This window comes from Paramormyrops kingsleyae, chromosome 2 (assembly GCF_048594095.1).
Source record: "Paramormyrops kingsleyae isolate MSU_618 chromosome 2, PKINGS_0.4, whole genome shotgun sequence".
NCBI classification, from domain to species: domain Eukaryota; kingdom Metazoa; phylum Chordata; class Actinopteri; order Osteoglossiformes; family Mormyridae; genus Paramormyrops; species Paramormyrops kingsleyae.
This window is the reverse complement of record NC_132798.1, coordinates 7,923,585-7,944,222: the sequence shown is the minus strand read 5'-3', so window position 1 is coordinate 7,944,222 and position 20,638 is coordinate 7,923,585. Positions and strand designations below refer to the sequence as shown.

At 47.6% G+C, this 20,638-nt stretch overlaps 1 protein-coding gene across 1 annotated transcript; it reads left to right on the top strand.

Moving 5' to 3' along the window:
• Nucleotides 1-492: 492 nt before the first annotated feature.
• gfpt1 (glutamine--fructose-6-phosphate transaminase 1) lies at nt 493-18,179 on the top strand. Its single transcript, XM_072704660.1, has 19 exons — nt 493-699; nt 3,066-3,173; nt 3,425-3,532; nt 4,128-4,253; nt 4,523-4,581; nt 4,759-4,893; nt 4,984-5,045; nt 5,452-5,531; nt 5,661-5,769; nt 6,301-6,464; nt 8,993-9,088; nt 10,813-10,910; nt 10,999-11,119; nt 11,615-11,772; nt 13,434-13,548; nt 14,198-14,325; nt 14,978-15,145; nt 15,236-15,397; nt 16,332-18,179. Exons 1-19 carry the CDS (start codon nt 693-695, stop codon nt 16,374-16,376), a joined length of 2,049 nt encoding a protein of 682 aa, XP_072560761.1. The 5' UTR covers nt 493-692; the 3' UTR covers nt 16,377-18,179.
• Nucleotides 18,180-20,638: the final 2,459 nt, after the last annotated feature.

The following is a 20,638-nucleotide window of genomic DNA, read 5'->3' as shown; positions in this document are numbered from 1 at the left end:
ATAATCCCCGAACTGCGATGGGTCAGCGCCCCGTCCTGGGTTATTTCCCGCCCAGCGCAGGTAGGGATAGGCTCCGGACCCCCGCGGCTCTGAAGAGGACAAGCTGGTATAGAAAAGGGTTCTATAAATGGACAATCTCCAGAAGCACCAGACACTGGCAAATAAACTAATAACTCAAAGTTACATATGGAGGCATATAAAGCGGTAGTAGTGTTAAACATTACCGGGATATTGTGCTGTATTCCAGGTTGTGAGTTTGGTTACTGTGCTGGACATGTGCTTCGTTCAGATTTTTATCTATGGGTCACGGTATCGAATCGCACTGACGAGGCAATGTTAATACTGACGTGAAGTGACATTCATCACATTATCGTGCTGCCCAGTGACTTTTTTGGATTCCTTATTGTAAAACACGTGACTCTGACACCGTCGCAGCAAGCTCTCGTTTTTCTAAGGGCGGGTCTCCTCGGGTGGGTCACCGGCGTCTCTTACGGATGCGTGTATCCTGCTGCCACGTCTGAATTGCCGTCGTCGACAGGTAGTGGCCAGAATGACATCCTCTGCGCCAATCGGAAGGCCTCGTTTAAGGCGCGCCCTGGCTTCTGTCCAATAGAAGTTTAGAAGGCGGGTCTAGTGTACTATAGTCATTCCGAAGAGGAACTAGATTTTTAGTTGGAGACTGGAACGTAGTCATGTGTGGTAAGTGAAGTTGTCCCGATAAATAGAAAAATAACAATGATATATGTATCAGTTTGCAGATATTTATGTATGTTTTGAATAAACCATACTGTCATTCAGTTGTTGCAGCCTAGCCGTGGTTAGCTATGAATGGGTCCTTAGTGTCTCTCTTGGGTAGCTAGCTAGCCTGCTAACGTGTTTACCGTGACTCGGTTTACCATTAGCGTCAACAACCAAGCGAAGGAAAAAACGACATATTACCCTATATTCCCATCCCTCTGCTAGCTTGTTTGTCATTCCTACTGCGATACGCGCCAGCTTTTTAACTAGGTGTACAGACGTGCCGGAGATAACACGGCTAACGAGGGCTAGCGAGAGTAATGCCGCTTGCATTGAGTATGACCCGATGTGGGTGGCGTGCAGCGGCTATGATTTCAGTCTTATAATGTGTATCTGGTGTTTTCTGTTGTGGTCCCAGTTAACGTTATAGTCGCTGTACCCTGCCTGTCTGTCTCAGGATGTATGTAATGATGCGGCATGACGGCGTTTAACGTTAATTAAAAAATGAATGGGGAAAACAGTAGTATATTATATATTACATGTATTGTGATGCATTTTTTGTTCATTCATTTAACTAAATTTGAATTAAATACATAAATAATATTCTAATAAATTTATGTATAAAAATGTCTTTTAACTGAAGCTGGGCACGGTTTTGTAACCCCCACCGGTAGGTTAACATCAATTTCCTGACTTTCTTCTGTCATTAGTATAATTGTGTGCTTTTTATATTGGGGAGTAAAATGCAGATTAGGAAAATGCATTCTTCCACATTCATCCAATATTATGTTAGTCAGGTTTCTATAATGTTCTGTATTGCACAGGTACTTTAACTTAAGTTATAGTTGTTTGTAGAGTCTTTCAAGACGATTGTCATACAACAGTTAGGTTTTTACCCTGTTTTACCCAGGCCTAAAGACTTGTGTAGCAAGCTTCACACAGAGAAGTGTATTGATTCACTTTCCGTTAGTGCATTCCTTTGCTGAAACAGTTCTGTTTGGGAGGGGCCTAAGGTGTGTGTGTGTGTGTGTGTGTGTGTGTGTGTGTTTGTGTTTGTGTAGGAGGTAGATTGGCTTTGTTAATTTTGCAGGCTTATGAGCTCTTAATAAAATTCAGGTTCAGATAAAGATTGCAGGGAGTCTGGCATCAAATGGAAAGAGCTGTACTGTCTGTCCCAAAAAAAATAAACTGTATCGCTCATCTGGATTCGTTTGAGGGTTCTTACTGTTTTACAATCAGCATCTTCAGGGGATGATGTGAGGTCTGTGTTTGGAACTTGTGCCTCTCACCACATTAGGAACCTCCCCCCTCCCACACAAAGAGGGCTTTTGTTTGCTGCCCCCTTGTTTGGGCCACCCTTCCCTCCCTGCTCTCAGTTGGGGCTCTGTTCTGCCACTCTGGAAGGAGACCAGGTGCATGGCTGCCATTCAGGCCGATGTCTCCGCCGTATTCTTGATTAATCCCGAGTTTGGTTTAGCTGACTTGGAGAGCAGAGGAGCCTATACCTCCTGTGACTTGGTTTTTTTTCACTCTTGTGTTGTTTGCAGGCAGTATTTTATGAAGGCCCTGTTCATAAATATAGTCTGCTGTTCATCCCCTAAGGTGTACCACTGTTGACCAGCAGGGGGCGGGCAAAAGAGCAGCTCTGCTGGCAAGCTTTTTCTTTTTGCTGTTACGAGACCTGTGATTCAGTGTCTTAAAAGCCCATTCAAGCAGTATTTTTAATTTTGAGCACAGCGGAGGTGCTGTTCGCCTTCTCCATACTTTTCTAAGTTTTTCTTTCGCTTGTTTGCATCAACATAGTGTGCTGTGAGTCACTGTCTACTTCCTACATTCCATGACCTTTCTTTCCGAGGAACTGGAAGAACTAGACCTTGAAAATACTCTGGTTCTTTAACATTTCTTTCTTTTGTTACGAAGTGTCTGCGTCAACATTACTTTGATATTACCTTAACGTTGATATTAATGTAGTGAAGGAGTTGGTCTTGGAAAGAATGTGGGTTTTCTGTGTGTTATTTTTCTGACCCTTAACTGAAGAGACTGGAAAGTGTATTTATCAATCTTAGATATGATCATTTGTGACGGCAACATTTGTATGAGACAGCATGACGTCAGCAATGGACACCAAAAACAAAATGTATTGCTCAGGGAAGGTGGTTCATCAGCCCTGATTTGCATGTTGGCTGACTTGGTTGTTGAAGGCACTGAGTCAGTGTTGAATTGTAGTCTAGCCCTGTTAAAGGGCATCTGATCTTGGCATTCTCTGCCTTCATTCTGTGGATACCTGTGCGGTACCTACCCATGTCCTTCTGTTATTTTTGCCACAGGAATCTTCGCCTACCTGAATTATCACGTGCCGCGGACGCGCCGTGAGATCTTGGAGATCCTCATCAAGGGCCTTCAGCGCCTGGAATACCGAGGATATGATTCTGCAGGTGGGAGCGTCGGGCACCCCCACGGGGGGGGGGGGTTATCTGGCACTTTTGGTGCCGAAACCTTGATTTATCTGGAGTGCAATGTTGCACTCTGATTCTCTTCATGGGTGGGTGCTAAGATTCTGCTGGTCAGAGTGGTAATGAGTGCCAGGTGGTGGTGGTTGAAGTGGTTCCCCGTTGGTTCTGTCTTGAAGTCTTTAAAAATGTAACGTCCATTTAATGTTTCTTCATGCGATCCCTCTCTCCGTTAGGTGTCGGCATCGATGGGGGGAACAGCAAAGAATGGGAGACCAATTGCAAGGCTATCCACCTGATAAAGCAGCGTGGGAAAGTGAAAGCCCTGGACGAGGAGATCCACAGTAAGTCTCTGTACTTTTCCTTGTCTGTGTATGCAGAAGATATTAATAACTCGCGCTATTTTACCCCTTAAGCTTGTTCCTGGGTTTCTTTTTTTTTCCCATTCTAATCCATTGTGTTTTCAGTGTTGAACAAACGCTATGGTTGTTTTGGCGCCATGATAAATGATCTTAGTGCTCTCTGCCAGTGGTCCACAGTGGACCAGCTTCACACAACAGTCGTATGAAAATTGAACCCAAATGCAAATCCAGATGAAACGGTTTCATATTACCTTTGAAGCTGCTATTGTCAGTTCCTGGAGAATCCGCCTTACCCTGTACTGTAACTTTGCATGCATATTTATTTACCGTATCTTTTTTTTTTCCTTTGTGTGTTAGTCATTTCTTCTTTCTGGTTTATGCTGCACCAGTTTTTCAGCACCTGCCCCTATACAGCTAATTAAATGCATGCAGTTCATAAAATTTGTTTTCTGCGGCATGGACTATTCCATATAATTAACAAATGGGGGTGACGCAGCAACACGGACACCTCCTGATGTCCTGTGTCTCTCTGGTTGTGTTCACCTGTTCTGTGCCCCCCCCCCCTCTCGCACTGCAGAGCAGCAGGACCTCGACCTGGATGTGGAGTTTGATGTCCACCTGGGCATCGCCCACACACGCTGGGCCACCCATGGCGCCCCCAGCCCCGTTAACAGCCATCCCCAGAGATCCGACAAGGGAAACGGTCAGTCTCGCTGAAGCTTGTGGCATGATATTCCAACCCCAACCCCCCGCCCCCGACCAACTTGCAGCTTCAGCCAAACGGATTCTCTTCTCATCCTGATGCGTTTCTCGCACGACTTGAGAGCTGCAGTGAACCTTCCTAAGGAGTAGTCACAGCTGAATTTACTCAGTCAGATATGACATATGTTGACAAATGCCTCAATAGGACGAGTTGAACCGTCTGAGTTGCAGCCTCACTCTGTCCATGATTTCTTTTTACCCTCCTCACAGAGTTCATTGTGATTCACAATGGAATCATCACCAATTATAAAGACCTGAGGAAGTTCTTGGTAAGCGGCACGTCGATTTTTGTCTGTTTAGACCCATGGCTCTTGGTAGTAAATACAGCCATCATGGCGAGATGCCTGATTTCCATACTGTCTCACCTGTGGTTTGTCACGATGTAGCGACTTACCGTAGACGTCTCAGATGTGAGCTTGAATGTGGCTGCCTGTCATCATCTCCAGGAGAGCAAAGGCTACGACTTCGAGTCGGAGACGGACACCGAGACCATCGCCAAGCTTGTGAAGTACATGTACGACAACCGCGAGAGCGGCGACATCAGCTTTGCCACCTTGGTGGAGAGGGTGACTCAGCAGCTGGTAGGTTCTCAGGCGGGCACCTTAGCTCTTGTCTTGGGGGGGATGGGAAGACCAGCTAAAGCACCAAAAATGTGTGTCCCCCTGTTTCAGGAAGGAGCCTTTGCCCTGGTGTTCAAGAGTGTCCATTACCCTGGTGAGGCAGTTGGGACCAGGTAAGCCATATGCTGCTGAATTTGTAAGGACGTTACTTTTCGTTTGCTGTCCTACATCCGCATTGTTTCTTTGCCTTATCAGTCACGTGACCTGAATTAGCACAGGTGACAATAAGGCTCTAATTTTTGTATTCGCGTTAAATTGAACTTGTTTAGTAGTGGAACAGCTGTATCTTCATGGGTGATGTGAGACTTCTATTGGTAATTCATTCAGTCAACAGTCCAGTCATTGAACAAAATGCATTGAACAAAAAGCGGGACACTGTAGACTACCAGGACTGTGATGGGAAGACTGTAGACTACCAGGACTGTGATGGGAAGACTGCTGTCCGACGCCTGGGAAGGACTGTGAAGTTCCTTATGTATTGGTGTTGCCTGAATGTGGGGTTTGTGTCTGTCTGTCCAGGAGAGGGGGGCCCTTGCTCATTGGCGTGCGTAGCGATCACAAGCTGTCCACAGACCACATCCCCATCCTCTACTGCTCCTGTAAGTTGCTGTGAGATCTCGGCACATCTCCCAGTACCTTGTGTGCTTAAACCCCCCCGGTATGTGTGTGGTGCAGCTCTGTGGGGAGGCAGCAGTGCTAAGCTCCTTTGTGTCTCCCCCCCCCCCCAGCTGGTAAGGATAAGAAGAGCTGCTCCACCTTGCCCAGAATGGACCAGGACACCTGCCTCTTCCCCGTTGACGAGAAGGCTGTGGAGTACTACTTTGCTTCTGACGCCAGGTTTGCCTTCCTGCCGTGGCTCCCTAAAGGTTATAATGGAGCTGAAACCTGTCGTGACGTTGTTGCACAATCATTACTCGTGTTTATGGTGATGCTGGTGTAAACAAATCCACTGCACTGCCAGTCGTATAAAGGAATAGCTCATAGAATTATGTACAGTACATTATACTTGATGATAAAGAACTATATAACTGCTTTGTGCATTTATTATACTGTATTTTTTTTAAGTGTTATTGTTAGTATATAATTAGAAAAAATTATTTCCTGTAAAACGATATGCTGTGCTACGCGTAGTATGTAAACGCTCTCTGTGACGTTCCCACAATGACAAAACCATCTAACAATGCATTTCTCAGAACATCCTCGTTGTTATGCATGACTAATGTGGGCTACCTGATGCCTTAATGGAAGGTCACCCATAAAGCCCTCACTCCATCCTTTGCGAAAACCGTTTAGCTTTAATTTCCCCATTGGGTTTTGGAAGGCACTGCAACTATATTCAGGGTAATACGGCATAGTGTCTCCCGGCAGCGCCGTGATTGAGCACACCAACCGCGTCATCTTCCTGGAGGACGACGACGTGGCCGCGGTGTCGGACGGACGCCTGTCCATTCACCGCATGAAGCGCACGGCCGGGGACCACCCTGCGCGTGCCATCCAGACGCTGCAGATGGAGCTGCAGCAGATCATGAAGGGTATGTCCGTGCCCATGGTGTCCACCAGAGTGTGGCCTTCTGGGATTTGCAGTTCAGTTTATTTCCGTGTAGTCTCTTCCCGGCAGGGAAAATAATTCCCAAAGCACTTACAGTAGACATAGTGGCATTAGAGGCATTACCAACAGACAAATGTAAGTGTAATAATTGCCAGAAATATTTGAAAAACAGCTTGTATTTTTTAAAGGGTGTTTCAGCATGAGCGCCAAACTTGCCAGCAGAAACTATCTGCTGTACATCCCAGGTCACTGCAGTTGTGGCCGTTTCCTGCTGTCTCCTTCCTGCTTTCAGTGTCGTTCTCCCAGTGGGAGGAGCCCACTGCGTCTGCCGCTTGTGCAGAGGTCCATCCTCCTGCTCGCCCGGTTCACTGCACTGTGGTATCTCTGTCTGGGTTGTTAGGGTCGCTGCCAAAACAAACAGGCTGTTTTGATCCTCCACAGTCCTGCCGGATACAGCCGCTCAGTGCGTTTTAATCAGCGTCGAGCCAGTAAGCGTTCATGAATAATGTTATTGGGCCCCAACAGTTCTAGTGCTGTGAAGCCCTGGAGAAAACTGTCAATATCTGAAGCTTAAACAAAGCCTGTTTTATTTTCATTTTCAATGGGAACACGTAGCAGTTGGTCTTAGAGAGAAAGAATTGAAAAATCTCTGGAATGGGTTAAGCACAAAACCAATTTTGAGAGCAGCCAAATCCTTCACAAGAGCCTTTAGTTAACTGTTATTGTGGAAGTTTAGGTGAATGGAGCTTGATTCAGACAAGCAGCAGTGCACTACAGAGCCTAAAATCTATTAACAGCGTAGTTTTTCAATGGACGTGCCTTTATAGAGTTACTTCAGGCTGTTGTATGTTCTACAGATGTATTCATTCCATTAGTACAGATCAGCAGCCGCTGAAATTAAAAATGATCTCAACACGCAAGCAATTCTGCTGTTATGCTCATATGTGATTTGGTAAACAGGGGAGAGATGTTGGCTTGTGTGCAATGTCAACACTGACGTGTTTGCGTTGTGATGTGGAGTAACATCCCGGAATGAGCAGAAATGAATGCACTCAATACTCAGGTTAGTCAGGCCACATGCTCTGCTTGTCACGATACGACATTAACCTGCCAGCTGATTCAGGCAGCGCTGGTAGGAGCGTCGCCGCATTAATGAAGATGCACCACCGTGTCTCAGTATAATCGACAGCAAAACAGGAAGTGCTCATTTTTAGGGGCATAATGGAGATTTAGAGGTTTAAATCGGGAATCTCAACCGAGTTTCTGCAAAACTGCTGGAAGAAGAACAAGTCATTGTGAAGTTTGCCTGTAATAGAATGTATTCTATATTCTCCCTATGTTCTGACATTGTCCCTGAGAGCTTGTGTGTTCATCATTGTAAAAACCCCAGATCTGGCTTACATTTTGGAATAAGAAATTTGGTCATTATGGGTAAGGGGATGACGAATCGGTTTCTGTAACATTTTAAGATCAACTTCAGTGAAGTGCAAAATAAATACAGTAACTTGTATTAAAAACATATTCAAAAAGTTTCTTCTATTTCATTAGTAAGACACTTCAGGACTGTTGAATTGATCTAAACCATAACTATTCGGCTGGCTGGAGTGTGTCTCATTTAAATCAAATTGCTGAATGAAATTGTCCCATTTTAAATGTTTTATTTCGTATTGTCTTAAACCATGTATCTAGATGCACCTGTATCATTTTCGCGGGGGGGGGGGTGGTACCCCTGGCATCCCTGGTAATTCTCACATAATCTGCTGCATCGCCATAAGTGTGTGGAAAAAGGATGAATGGAGGCGGTTTGAATGTAGCACATTAAGTCAACAGTTAACTCAATATCTGACCAAACCATCATCCGGCCCACCCCCCTCTTTCGCCATAAGCCCTGTTATTTTTGTGTAATGCACCTTTATAGCAGAAATACCTATATTTGATGATTCTGCACGTGACCGCTATTCTTTTTCTAACCACCAGAGGGCTCTATGTGACCTGACATGGCTCTGAATTTACGTAAAATTCCATCACTGTTTGCTCATTCAAAGTTCTTCCTTTCTAGCTGTGTTCCTGAGGCTTCTGGTGAAGTAACTAATTCACATGACCCAAATTAGTCAGAGGCAGGCTGCAGAATGGTTACTCTTGTCTGCTAAATGTCACTTCTTGGAAACGGAGAAGGCCGAGGTTTTTTTCCTTCCTTCCTTCCTAGAAGGGTTATTACGTAGCTCCTGAATAAGCAGCAGACTGAAAACATATCTGTTGTTCTCAGTCGATTATTTGTAAGCACTTGTACAAAATGACACTGAAAAGGGTTTTATTCCCTATTCTAACGCGTTCATTTTCGTGGCTATTCCAAATGGTGGTGCCCACACATTACTGGAGTTAGTTGTGGCAAACTGGCCTTCACAGGGAAAAATATTATGGTTATGTAATGGTATAATAGTATTAACAAGTAGATTAAATAAGATTGGAAATTCATGGTATTGTTTTTTTGTGGCTTGTGATTCCCTACAGGAAACTACAGTTCCTATATGCAGAAGGAGATCTTCGAACAGCCGGAGTCCGTCATCAACACCATGAGGGGGAGGGTCAACTTCGACGACAACAGCGGTAAGACCTCTGGAGCCTATTTGATTTGTAGCTTTGTTCAGGCTGGATGGAAATGGCTTAAACCTTTACGCTACTTTCAAGCTAAATACATTCATAGAAGAGATTCAGCTTCAATGGGCTTTTGAGATATAATCTGGTAACTTTCCAGGTCACAGGCCATCAGCAGTGTTGTTACCTGCCCTCCAGGCTCATACATAAACCACTTTAGGTGCAAATTTTGTGCTTGGATTTGCCAGCCATCCAGTTGTGCTTAAAATGCATCCCGAACCGCCTGGTAGCCAACAGCTCACTTATTTCCTGCGTCGCACCCAAATAATACCATCCTTATTATAAAGGGACACATTTGGCCTGTAGGGGGTGCTGCAGTGCTGCAGTTAGTTTGATGCACTGTGTATACATGCTTGAAAGAAAATCCAGCAACCAAAAGCCAGCATCTAGTCCCAGTCACCATAGCAACTTTCTGAGGAGAACAAAAGTTAAGCATTATTATTTTTATGAAAACCCTTGTGCTTTTGGTGTCATTGTAGAATCGATTACAATCTTGGCAAGTATGCCCACGTTAACATTTTTTGGATGTGTATAATGCTAATTTGGCACATTCAGGAGGCTCTTTCTTCATTAGTCATCTGGCGACTTCCAGTGCAGCAATTCTGAAATCACTGTGGAACCATCCGGAGGGTTTTTTTTAACCACACGCGTTCATGCCGCTCTTCACTCCGCGTGTGATCCGGCCCCTAAGTGCCAGCCTTTCATACAGTGACTGACACCGGTGGAATATAATACCCCGGCAAGGGGGGGGGGCAGCTTCCTGTGGGACGGACCCACTGCTGAGCGGCAGTGGAAACATGATGTAATTCACTTGCCGTGGCGGCACACTGGCTCAGTGCTGCCGGTCCATTCGGAAGAGGGGAGGATTGTATCTGGTGCAAACAGCTGAAATGGTTTAGGTGTGTTTGTGTTCTGCTGTGTGGAGAAGCTGCCTGCTATTTCTGATGTGACCCCCCCTGCAAATAAAGCATATCTGAAGTGCATATGTTAGAAGATGATCAACTCGTATGGTAGATTCAGATTTTAATTCCTGCCCCCCAGTGTAATTGTTTGAAGCTCTTGGAACTTAAAAAAAATAATAAAATCTGCATCTGATTGGTCAGGGAGAGTGGCATCTGCAGAGACCCTGGATTTCACAGATTGTTAGGCTTTTCCCCCCCATGTAAAATATGAGAGATGTTGCCATGGATACGTCCATGGCTAAAGTTTTTAGCTTGTAAATTAAAACAGACAGGACTGTTTTAAAAACATTTATCTTTATATTCACTGTACAGAAAATGAATATATGCTGAAAATATCTCAGTGGCTTGAATGGAATTTGAAATGTGTAAAATTTGAAATTATGCAATGAAATAAACCTTTTGATTAACCAGATTAAACTGTCAAGCATAGTCACAGGCAGGAATCAAATTAAACTGCAGTGTTTGCTAATGCCATTTCCAGAAAAAACAGTTTGTTTATGAATGAGCGCACATTCAGCCAGGCCAATTTAAACCATCTCCTCTTTCTCAAATTCCACTACTTGATTTTTTTTATTATTATTATTTTGCTTGCCTCTGTGTTAATGGAATGACTTGAAGGGCATCTTCACGCAGCTGTAGTGGCTGTTGGCCGGGTGTCGCCGTGTCTCGCACGTCGCCACCTGAGCGCAGACTGACCTGCCACTGCATTCACAGTGACCCTGGGCGGCCTGAAGGACCACATCAAGGAGATCCAGCGCTGCCGACGGCTCATCGTCATCGCCTGCGGGACGAGCTATCACGCGGGCGTAGCGGTGAGCGCCCCCTGCATCGGCACGCCGTGCGACGCGCGGTGCGTGCAAAGCCGTGCTCACGCTGACCTGCGCACCATCTTCCCCTTAGACCCGACAGGTGCTGGAGGAGCTGACGGAGCTGCCCGTCATGGTGGAGCTGGCCAGCGACTTCCTGGATAGGAACACGCCCGTCTTCCGTGACGATGTGTGCTTTTTCATTAGCCAATCAGGTGAGATGCTGTCTCTTTTTCCTCAAGCTGCTTAGTGTTGTCATTGGCTAGGCAGATGCCTCTTCACATGCAGTTTTGTAGGGTTACACCAGTGGATGGCTATCGACCAGTCAGATTTGAGGTTACTCCTGTAACCATAGCGCACACACTGGGGCACATTGTCCCCCGTCTCTCATTCGCTGACAGTGTCAGGTGCTTTTCTGCTGGTTTTACCCTGCAGACAAGCCAACATAAGGATTAAAGATGGAGATTTTTTGTGATATATCTGCTGCCTCCCTGCCTTTTATTAAGCTGCTGCCATCTGGCTTCCATGTCTCCTTCCATGAGGCTTGTGTCGCTGTTGGGGTTTCAGATGGGGCGTCGTTTTTTCCTCTGTCCCCCCTCCCCCGGCCGGGAGGCCGGTGCCGTATGAAGCATGTGGATCCTTAGGGCACTGCGTTTCCACATGCCCGCCCCCCCCCCCCATCCCGCTGACCCCAAACTCGCACCTTGCAGGTGAGACTGCAGACAGTCTCCTGGCTCTGCACTATTGCAAAGAGAGGGGGGCACTCACCGTGGGCATCACCAACACCGTGGGCAGCTCCATCTCCCGGGAGACCGACTGCGGGGTGCACATCAACGCCGGGCCTGAGATCGGCGTGGCCAGCACCAAGGTGAGGCAGTGCTACGGGGTTCCCCGGCCTCTCACTGAGGAACGACAGGGGGGTGTCGAATTTGGGACAGCTGTCGCTCCTCCCTGCTCAGTACGGCCTCTGAGTGACGGTGACTGGCCAGTGAATGACTGCGGCTCTTCGGGATCCGGTGTTGGCCGTTGTCAGGATCTGCGGCTTCTGACAGTGGGGGTGGTCCCTCTGCTTTCCCCTGGGGAGGCCTGTCACCGAGCACCTGCCAGTATAATCACCGTCCTGCATTGCTCAGGGTAGTGATCAGTGTCCAGGTTAGGGCTCTATGCCAGCCTGCTGTCCTGGCTGGCTGGCAGCTACGGGCCCCGGCAGAAACTTGACAAGCGCCTCCTGAAATGCACCCGCGATCGGTGTCTCATACGGGAAACGCATTTTATTATGGGCCCCTTTCTTTGGAACCCCGGTGCCGGTTAGTTAACGGGGCCGTGCTCATGTCAGGTGAGCTAACCGCTGCTAACCGCTGCTAACCGCTGCTAGCCGACAGGCACCAGCTGCAGTGAGCGTGGGCCCATCTCTGATTACGGAGCTGCGGAGCCGGGCCAAGGCTTGGCTTGGCGTAAGCGGATTGGAGACGTTCCTTCCGGGCCTTTCTCAGTCCCAAAGGTGCTGCAGCCTCCCCTCCACATCTGGAAGCCATCCCATCCTGTGTATCCGCTTCTTAGGAGAGAACGTGCTTTCATACACTCACTGCTTCTTCATTCAGATCCCATTTTCTTACATCTTAAACACTATGGCGCGTGACTATATGAATGCTAATAGCGGAAATTGAGCCGGTTGAAATGGATGAAGAGGCCAGCAGTGGAGGTTTAAGCTGCTCGATGCAGACAGATGGACTGTCGGGGTCGTCCGGTCTCTCTGGAGGGCTGCGAGACGGCGGCACTCAGCTTGCCGGTTTTGTCTCTCCACTCCATCCCTCTTCCATCTCCTCCTGAACCGAGAGGTGGGTGTGATGGAGCCTCCGGCCTGCGTCCCGTGGGGGTTTCTGGGATCTTGTGTGACGGGCTAATGGGCCGCTCACTCTGGTCCGCCTCAGGCGGGATGGCAGGACCTCGCGGTCACGGCTTTGGCTGGCGACCTGTCAGGACCCGCGTCGCTGCTCATGTGGCGGCTTGCATCCTTTCAGGATCTTTGTGGGGCAGGAGCGGGATGGGGGGGCAGGGTATACAGCACTGGAGGATGAACTGAGCACGCAGACACTCCGTGGGACCCTGACCAGCGACGGAAGACCTTGAGGATCTAGACAGGAAGATTCTTTGCTATGAAATGTTTAGGATAGTTTATCTGCGGATGATGGCGAGGAGGATTGGCCTGCAGGACACAGAACTGAGGGAGCTGAGATGTGGAGGTGGAAGAGGCAGAACCCGCGTGTCACCGAGGATCCCCACCGTAACGTCACCTGCTCATGCTGACACATCCTAGCAGCATCGTATCGCCAGCCTGTTTAATCACATGAAGAAGAGGAGGAGAAGGAATATATAATAATGGGCTCTCAATGAGCGTAAAGCACATAAGCTTTAAATATCGTCCTGTTTAGCTGTTTGTTTTGCAGTTTGCAGGTTAGGTGGGGGGGGGGGGGTTTGCTTCTGTGCACGCCTACACGCCCCTCCTGATTCTCTCCCCCTGTCTTGCAGGCATACACCAGCCAGTTTGTGGCCCTGATCATGTTCGCGCTGCTGATGTGTGCTGACCGGATCTCCATGCAGCCACGGCGCCGTGAGATCATCCAGGGACTTCGCATGCTGCCCGGTACCAGGAACTCATACATGTGCTTAAAGGCGTGTGCCCACAGGAACTCATACATGCGCTTAAAGCTTTGTACACACCCACAGACACAGACTTGTGCACCACTGCCTCCGCGGTCCCGTGTGAAGGAGCTTGGAGAGCATTATCGATTTCTCACTCCATGTTTATGTGATGACTGGGAGAGTATTGCTCTGGCTTTATGCAGTGGGGTTATTTAAGGACTCCCCCTGTCTACCCTGGGCGGGGTGGGGGTGCTGTGGGCCCGCCAGCTGCAGCTGTATATATGCAGGCTGTGTTTGAAAGCCCCCGGGGGATTGGCAAGTCGTCTCAGCCGAAGTGTGTTGAAATGGTGATCTTTGGATCAGTCCCACGCAGTCTGCCTGGCTCTGGGTGAAGCAGACAGCATCCAGGGTGCAGCCCTGACCTGGTGACGTGTGCACATCTGTAGAACAGACTGTATGTAGGTCAAGCGGGATACAGTTCTAGATGTACCGAGAACGCAGTGAAATTTGGTCAACGCTTTGTATAGTGACATCCTTATGCCAAAACCGCTGATTCCAGTACTTTCGTTTTGAATAGCAGACTAATCCATTGGTATCCATGTCTCTTGACACATGGTGTGTGTGTGTCTGTGTGTCTGTGTTCATTCCAGAACTGATTAAGGAGGTGCTGAGCCTGGATGATGAGATCCAGCGGTTGGCCACAGAGCTCTACCAGCAGAAGAGCGTGCTGATCATGGGCCGCGGCTACCACTATGCCACCTGCCTGGAGGGGGCGCTGGTCAGTGAGAGACTCACTCAGTTACAGGGGAGTGGGCAGTGCAGACTAGGTGACATAAGGGCTTTTCACAATGTTTCTAGCATATCTTTGTGATTAAGAGCGGAATGAGATTAGAAGATGTTTTGATCTGTACAAATATCAAAAATGTAAGAACGTTTTGGGCCAGAACATGTTTCTGAGCTCCGTGCCATGGGTACAGTAAACTGGCCTGGAAACTTTGAGTCATGCATCTCTATCCACTTGTCCCTTTGATTACAAATAACTGTGTCTTTAAACTCCCAAAAAAAACCATATGTCCGCCTTTTGAGCCAAAGTGTCATTAAGTATGGCAGGTGGTCCCAATCTGTTTGAACAGCCATGAAACCTTGTTATTTGAGGTCCTTTTTTCAGAGCTGTAGTGTGAAGATGAAGCTCCACCTACTACCAAATTAGTATATCAGGGCGAGCTGCTGAATAAGCAACATAAGATACAAATGTACAGCTTTAGAAAGGGCTGTACACACTGTCTGTAAATGTCTTGTAGGCAGGTGTTAATCGATTGCATGGCAACTAGTGTTGTGCTGAAGCCCATGGACCTGCTTCCATGTTTGCTTCTTCTTGCTTGTGACGTTAATATATAGCTCCTCACCCCAAACTCCACATTCCTGCGCAGAAAATCAAGGAGATCACGTATATGCACTCGGAGGGCATCCTGGCCGGGGAGCTGAAGCACGGTCCCCTGGCGCTTGTGGACAAACTGATGCCGGTCATCATGATCATCATGAGAGACCACACCTACTCCAAGTGCCAGAACGCCTTCCAGCAGGTGGTGGCCCGCCAGGTGGGTTCGCCGGCCCGGCCCGCCCTCCCACACCCCCGTAAATAAAGACGCGCTCTCTTAAGCGTGGCGTGCGTCTGTGCCCGCCTGCAGGGCCGGCCCATCGTCATCTGCGACAAGGACGACTATGAGACAATCAGCAACTCCAGCCGCACCATCAAGGTGCCTCACTGCGTGGACTGTCTGCAGGGCATCCTCAGTGTCATCCCACTGCAGCTGCTCTCCTTCCACCTCGCCGTGCTCAGGGGTTACGACGTGAGTCTGCTCCCCCCCCCCTCGCACACACCCCCCCTCGCACACATCCCCCATTCCCCCACTTAAATTAAACAGGCTGTGAGTTTGCTTCCCTTTCCTGCTGTGTGTTTTATATGCTGGTGTGCGTTAAACAAGTATTTACGCGTTTTAATTTCCTTTCCCGTCCCCCTCGCACGGCAGACACACACGCGTAGCGGTGCCTGCTTTCTAAGGGAGTCCGCCTGGGATTTCTCCTGCGGTCACACCACGGTCACCTCTCCCTCCAGCCCGCTTGGAGCCCCCTCATCTCTTGTTAAATCAGCTGATTCTCTCCCGTACGCGGAGGCCACTACCCCCCGCCCCCCCGCCCGCATAAGCCCTCCGGTAAAGCTGTGACTTTGGTCATACAGACCTTCCCATATGAATACATACAGTCCCCAGGTGAGGAACGAGATCCGGTAGCCAGGTCTGTCTTAGTCAAATTTGTATGTAAGCAGGGGAACAAATGGTACAAAATAAGTTATTCGGTAAAAACAAAAGTAAGTAAATGCGTTACTGCACTGTACCTCAAGCCAAAGAACTGCAGAATCTGCACAGTGTTTTCATGAGCATCACGGAGGTGTGTGTGTGTGTGTGTGTGTGTGTGTGTGTGTGTGTGTGTGTGTGTGTGTGTGTGTTCATTATTACAAATCACTATTCAATCCAAATTTTTGTATGTAATATGCTTTATGGTGGTCCGTTCGTAAGTAGAAGTTGTCTGAAAGTCGGGCATTCTTAATCTGGGGATCGCCCGCCTGCCCACTTCGCCTACCTGCCCCTAGCCCCCCCCCCCAACCGCCTTGCTCTGTGGGTTCAGTAGATGTATCCACCTTTTTGGGGCGATCGAGAGGCCGCACAGCCGCCCCGTAAGCCTGCGGCTTAAAGGAGCCTCTCCTCTCTCTTGCCGCTCCCGCAGGTGGACTGTCCGCGGAACCTGGCCAAGTCCGTGACGGTGGAGTAAGATGGCGTCTCAGCCCTGTGCCCCCCCCCCCCCTTCCAGCCGACTTTTCCACGACTGTTTGTGCCGGCCGCAAGCCATTCGCACAGAACGGAAGAAACCAACAGCAACAACAGTTTAAGACCCTTTCCCTCTTTTATACACAGTGTATATCATGGCCATTTTAATGAAATGTACTTAATTGTCTGAACTTCCTTTCCTTGCAAATCACATACGTGGCTGCTTCTTATCGCCATGGTGGCAGGGTGTGACCTGGTGACCTGGCAGGCCTTTTCGAATGCTAAGCTTCCTGCTGTGGGCTACATGAGCAATGAGCTGCTAATAGTGTGTATGCATGTCTTACACTAGTGAATCTCGGGCCGGTGGTGAATGGGCGGGTCCTGCTTTTCTCCAAAGCTTTTCGTTGATTGAAGAGTCTGAACCGCGAGGTGCTGAGCAGGTGTCTTTGCAGGTGCCGATTGGTCCCTCGTTAGGGTAGCGATCCAGCCTGAGATGCTGTCGGGAAATTGCGGGGTTGATCTGACCGGCGTCGGAAATGAAATGAAATGAAATTTCCATGTCGGGTGTCCCGTTGTCGTACTTTCTGTGCTGTATCCTCTCAGGTTTGAGCGCATTCCAAAGTGCTGTTATCTGGTCTTTGTGTGTTGCCTTGAAATAGTGTTTGTGTCTTTCCTACCCCCTCCCCCCCCCCCCCCCCAAGCATATACTGTACATTGCGATCAGAATTGCACTATTAAGGATGAGTGAAGGTGAATATAATGTCAGCACTGCTGAAGGAAGATCTTCTTGGTTACATTGTTTATTTGCTAGACTCTGATGCGTCAGTTGCCCCCTAAGTGGTTATTCTTGTCTACAGATTTGAGCCTGCAAAATAATGGTGAAGTTTTCACTACACATGTCTGTTTATTGGAGCCACATCACAATATCAAAGCTGTGCTGGTAAGAGACAGAGCTCTCGATTTCTAAGGCTTCTGTGAAAAGTTACACAGGGAAGAACTGACTCAGAAGTGTTTTAGTTTGTGTGCTTTTAAGTATATATATATTTTTGTGAGCTTATCTGAATTAAGAGCTTTTTATGGCCCATTGCTAGAAGAGTCTGACCTGCCAGTTTCTTGACACGATCTTGAGGCGTAGTTTGCACAGCTGGGACTTTGACCATCAACGCTCTGTGATGCTCTTCTCGTGTGTTCAGAAGACGCCAGTTCGATTTGGAAGGAAAGTAAGCTGGCTGTGCTCTGGCTGGGGCCCGTTTGTGTAGACTCTCTGTGATCCTTTGAAACTTTTGGTTGAATGTTACTTGCTGTAATGATCCTTAATTTCGTCGTGATATTGAGGAGGTCCGCCTATGAGGACCAGGGGGTTTACTGGAGAACCGGAAGGTAAACCCACGTGAAAATGAAGTATCTGTTACTGAGAAGCCCACAGCAGGTAGCCAGGCCAAACACTGTCACCTCGCCGTCTTTTGGTTGTAATCGTGGGACCATCATGTTTCTCTCTACTTTTCATGCCTTCTGTTTTGTTTTTCATATTGTGTGTAGGATAGGTTTGCTGATTGATGGGGAAATGGCTGCTGTAGTGACAGCGCTCTTCCCCCTCTCTAAGCTGTTCACAAGATCATTGAATTTGCCCCCAGGTTCAGTTGCTTTGTGTTACAAAGGTGGTTGCAAAAACCAGAAATGGGAGAACATATATGTACCTCATACACTTCTCTGGTAGGAAACCAACCTGAGACTGGCTCCACTGGGGGAAATTGACCAGCTTGCTTCATATATGACGGAAAATGACATTAAAAATAAATCTTCTTGACGTGGTGGATGTTTTATTTTGCACATATCTGCAACATGCGTTGCAAGACCTTTTAGAAGGATGCTGAACAGTTTGGCGGGCAACTGCTACTATCCAACATGAATGACATTTGATCTCGATGTCATGGTGCACACTGACCCTGAGTATGGGTCTCCTCATGGGGGTCCAAGCCCAATGCTGTGATGAAATAAAGGTGGCAGGCATGTGTTTTACACTAGATCCTGTTTTCGTTCTCTTGAAATCGAGTAACCAAGCTGTTGAAGCACTAACACTTTGTTGAATGTGAGGAACAGGACACTGGGGAAGACCAGATGGAACGTATGTGAGAGAGATCGATGCTGACCTTGTCTCTCCCAGCTCATGCATCCTCGTTTTGCTCCTGTCACGGGGCAGGGGGGCGTCACCGTTACTAAACCCCACAGCAGAATCTCGACGTGACAAGAGGAACAGGAGGAGGGTTTCAGTGTTTGAAAGTCCTGCAATAAAATAAACATTTTGCTTTGTTTTTGTGCCATGTTTCATTAAAAATGGCGGGAGGGTGACTTGGTGCGTGCGTGTGCGCGTCCTATCCAAAGCAGAAATAAGTTCATGGGTTTCAGGCCTGTTGTTTGCCAGGGAGTGAGCAAGGATGCACTGCTTCAGATATAACTGCGAGCTGTTCATGGTGACTTCACTAATTACTCCAATGAAAGAAACATCGTAGTGTAAGATGGTAGACTAAACATTTTAATCCACTCGCAATGCTTGTGGTGCATTTTATATGGCGACTTGATCTGTAGTGCTCTGAGATGGGGGGGGAAAAACATATAGTTTGACTAAAAATGCTTTTATTATGAAATAGTCCCACATAATACATCAACATACATCATAATATCATCACTGAGATTTGGCACGTCACAAGCATTTCATCCGAAAGTTAGATATGTATGCATACTATTATAAAACTCTTTAAAAACAGTAGATAAAAAAAAAAAAAATTTAAATGTTGATAAAATTCCGTGTTACGCCCTTGTTAGTCCTCAAGGTAAGGTATTGGCGCCGCGATGGTGGACGGTGCCATCAAAGGATAGCATGATAGCAGCTGAAATTAGTAAGCACCAGCATTTGCTGATGCCAACAGTAGCTTTCAACACGGGACCGGAGCACCTGGCGAGGGCAGCAATGGCCTTCACCGCGGGGCCGCTGCATTTACCGAGAGCGGCGACGGCCTCCAGCATGGGCCCAGAGCACCCGCCGAGACAAACGGCGGCGTCAAGCACGTGTCCGCTGCATTTTCCGATGGCGATAAAGGCTTGAATCGCAGTCCCAGGGCTTTGCCCTAAAGCAGCAGCAGCCTCCAGCACGGGTCTCGAGCATTCGCTAAGGGCGAAGACGGCCTCCGCAGTGGGTATGGAGCATCTGCTAATGGCAAAGAGGCCTTCCAGGATTGGTCCAGAACATTTACTAAGAGTCAAGATGGCTTCCAAGATCAATTCCAAGCATTTCTTAAAAGCTATAGCAGCCTCCAGCGATGGCACTAAACATGTCTGTGATGTTATGAGAACGGAACTGAAAAACAGTGGCATGTTCTCAGTCTCTGAGAGGTGTTTACTTGAAATCATTGAGTTGGTTTTATACATCTTTCTTCTGACAGTCAGCATTGTGAAATCTGTGGGTTTTGATCTCCTGGCTGCCCAAACTGTCATCTTACTGAGACCAAACATTGTAGAAAGAATGGGTCTTGATCTTCTACCCAGAGCATATGTCCTTTTACTTAGACCAAACACTGTGGAAAGAATGGGTCTTGATCTTCTGCCTAGAGCATATGCCCTTCTGCTGAGACCAAACATTGCTCTGAGAAAAGGTTTCGATCTTCTACCAAAAGAATATGTCTTTTTGCCGAGACCAAACATTGCTCTGAGAAAAGGTCTCGATCTTCTACCAAAAGCATATGTCTTTTTGCTGAGACCAAACATTGCTCTGAGAAAAGGTCTCGATCTTCTACCAAAAGCATATGTCTTTTTGCTGAGACCATACATTGCTCTGAGAAAAGGTCTTGATCTTCTACCAAAAGCATATGTCTTCCTGCTGAGACCAACCAGGGCAGAAAGGATGGGTCTTGATCTTCTGCTTAGAGCAATTAGACTCCTACTAACAGTACGTACTGCAAAAAAGAAGGAATTAGATTGTGGTAGGAGGAACATCTCTTTGTGCAAGCAGAAACAAGGGAAAGGCCACGTCTCAAGCTTCTAGCAGTAATTGTCCACCAGAAGGAGGCTTCACTCTTCTGGCCAGAGCAAACAGAAACAGTGAAATTTGTTCTTCTGAGCTATGAGTCATGCCACAGCTGAGGGCTTTGAGCGTTTTACTTTATAATCGCCAAAAGTTTAAAAGATATTGTCCTGAAGGTACCCAGGAATTATATGACAACATAACATCAGAATCACTCACAAGGCCGGCTTGGTCTTAGCTGTGCTCAG

What these genes read in the sequence shown, in the direction of transcription:
- gfpt1 (XM_072704660.1), top strand. An exon ending in CCTGGACGAGGAGATCCACA is followed by an intron (nt 3,533 to 4,127) that starts GTAAGTCTCTGT and finishes CTCGCACTGCAG; the next exon opens with AGCAGCAGGACCTCGACCTG. An exon ending in CTTTTTCATTAGCCAATCAG is followed by an intron (nt 11,120 to 11,614) that starts GTGAGATGCTGT and finishes CGCACCTTGCAG; the next exon opens with GTGAGACTGCAGACAGTCTC.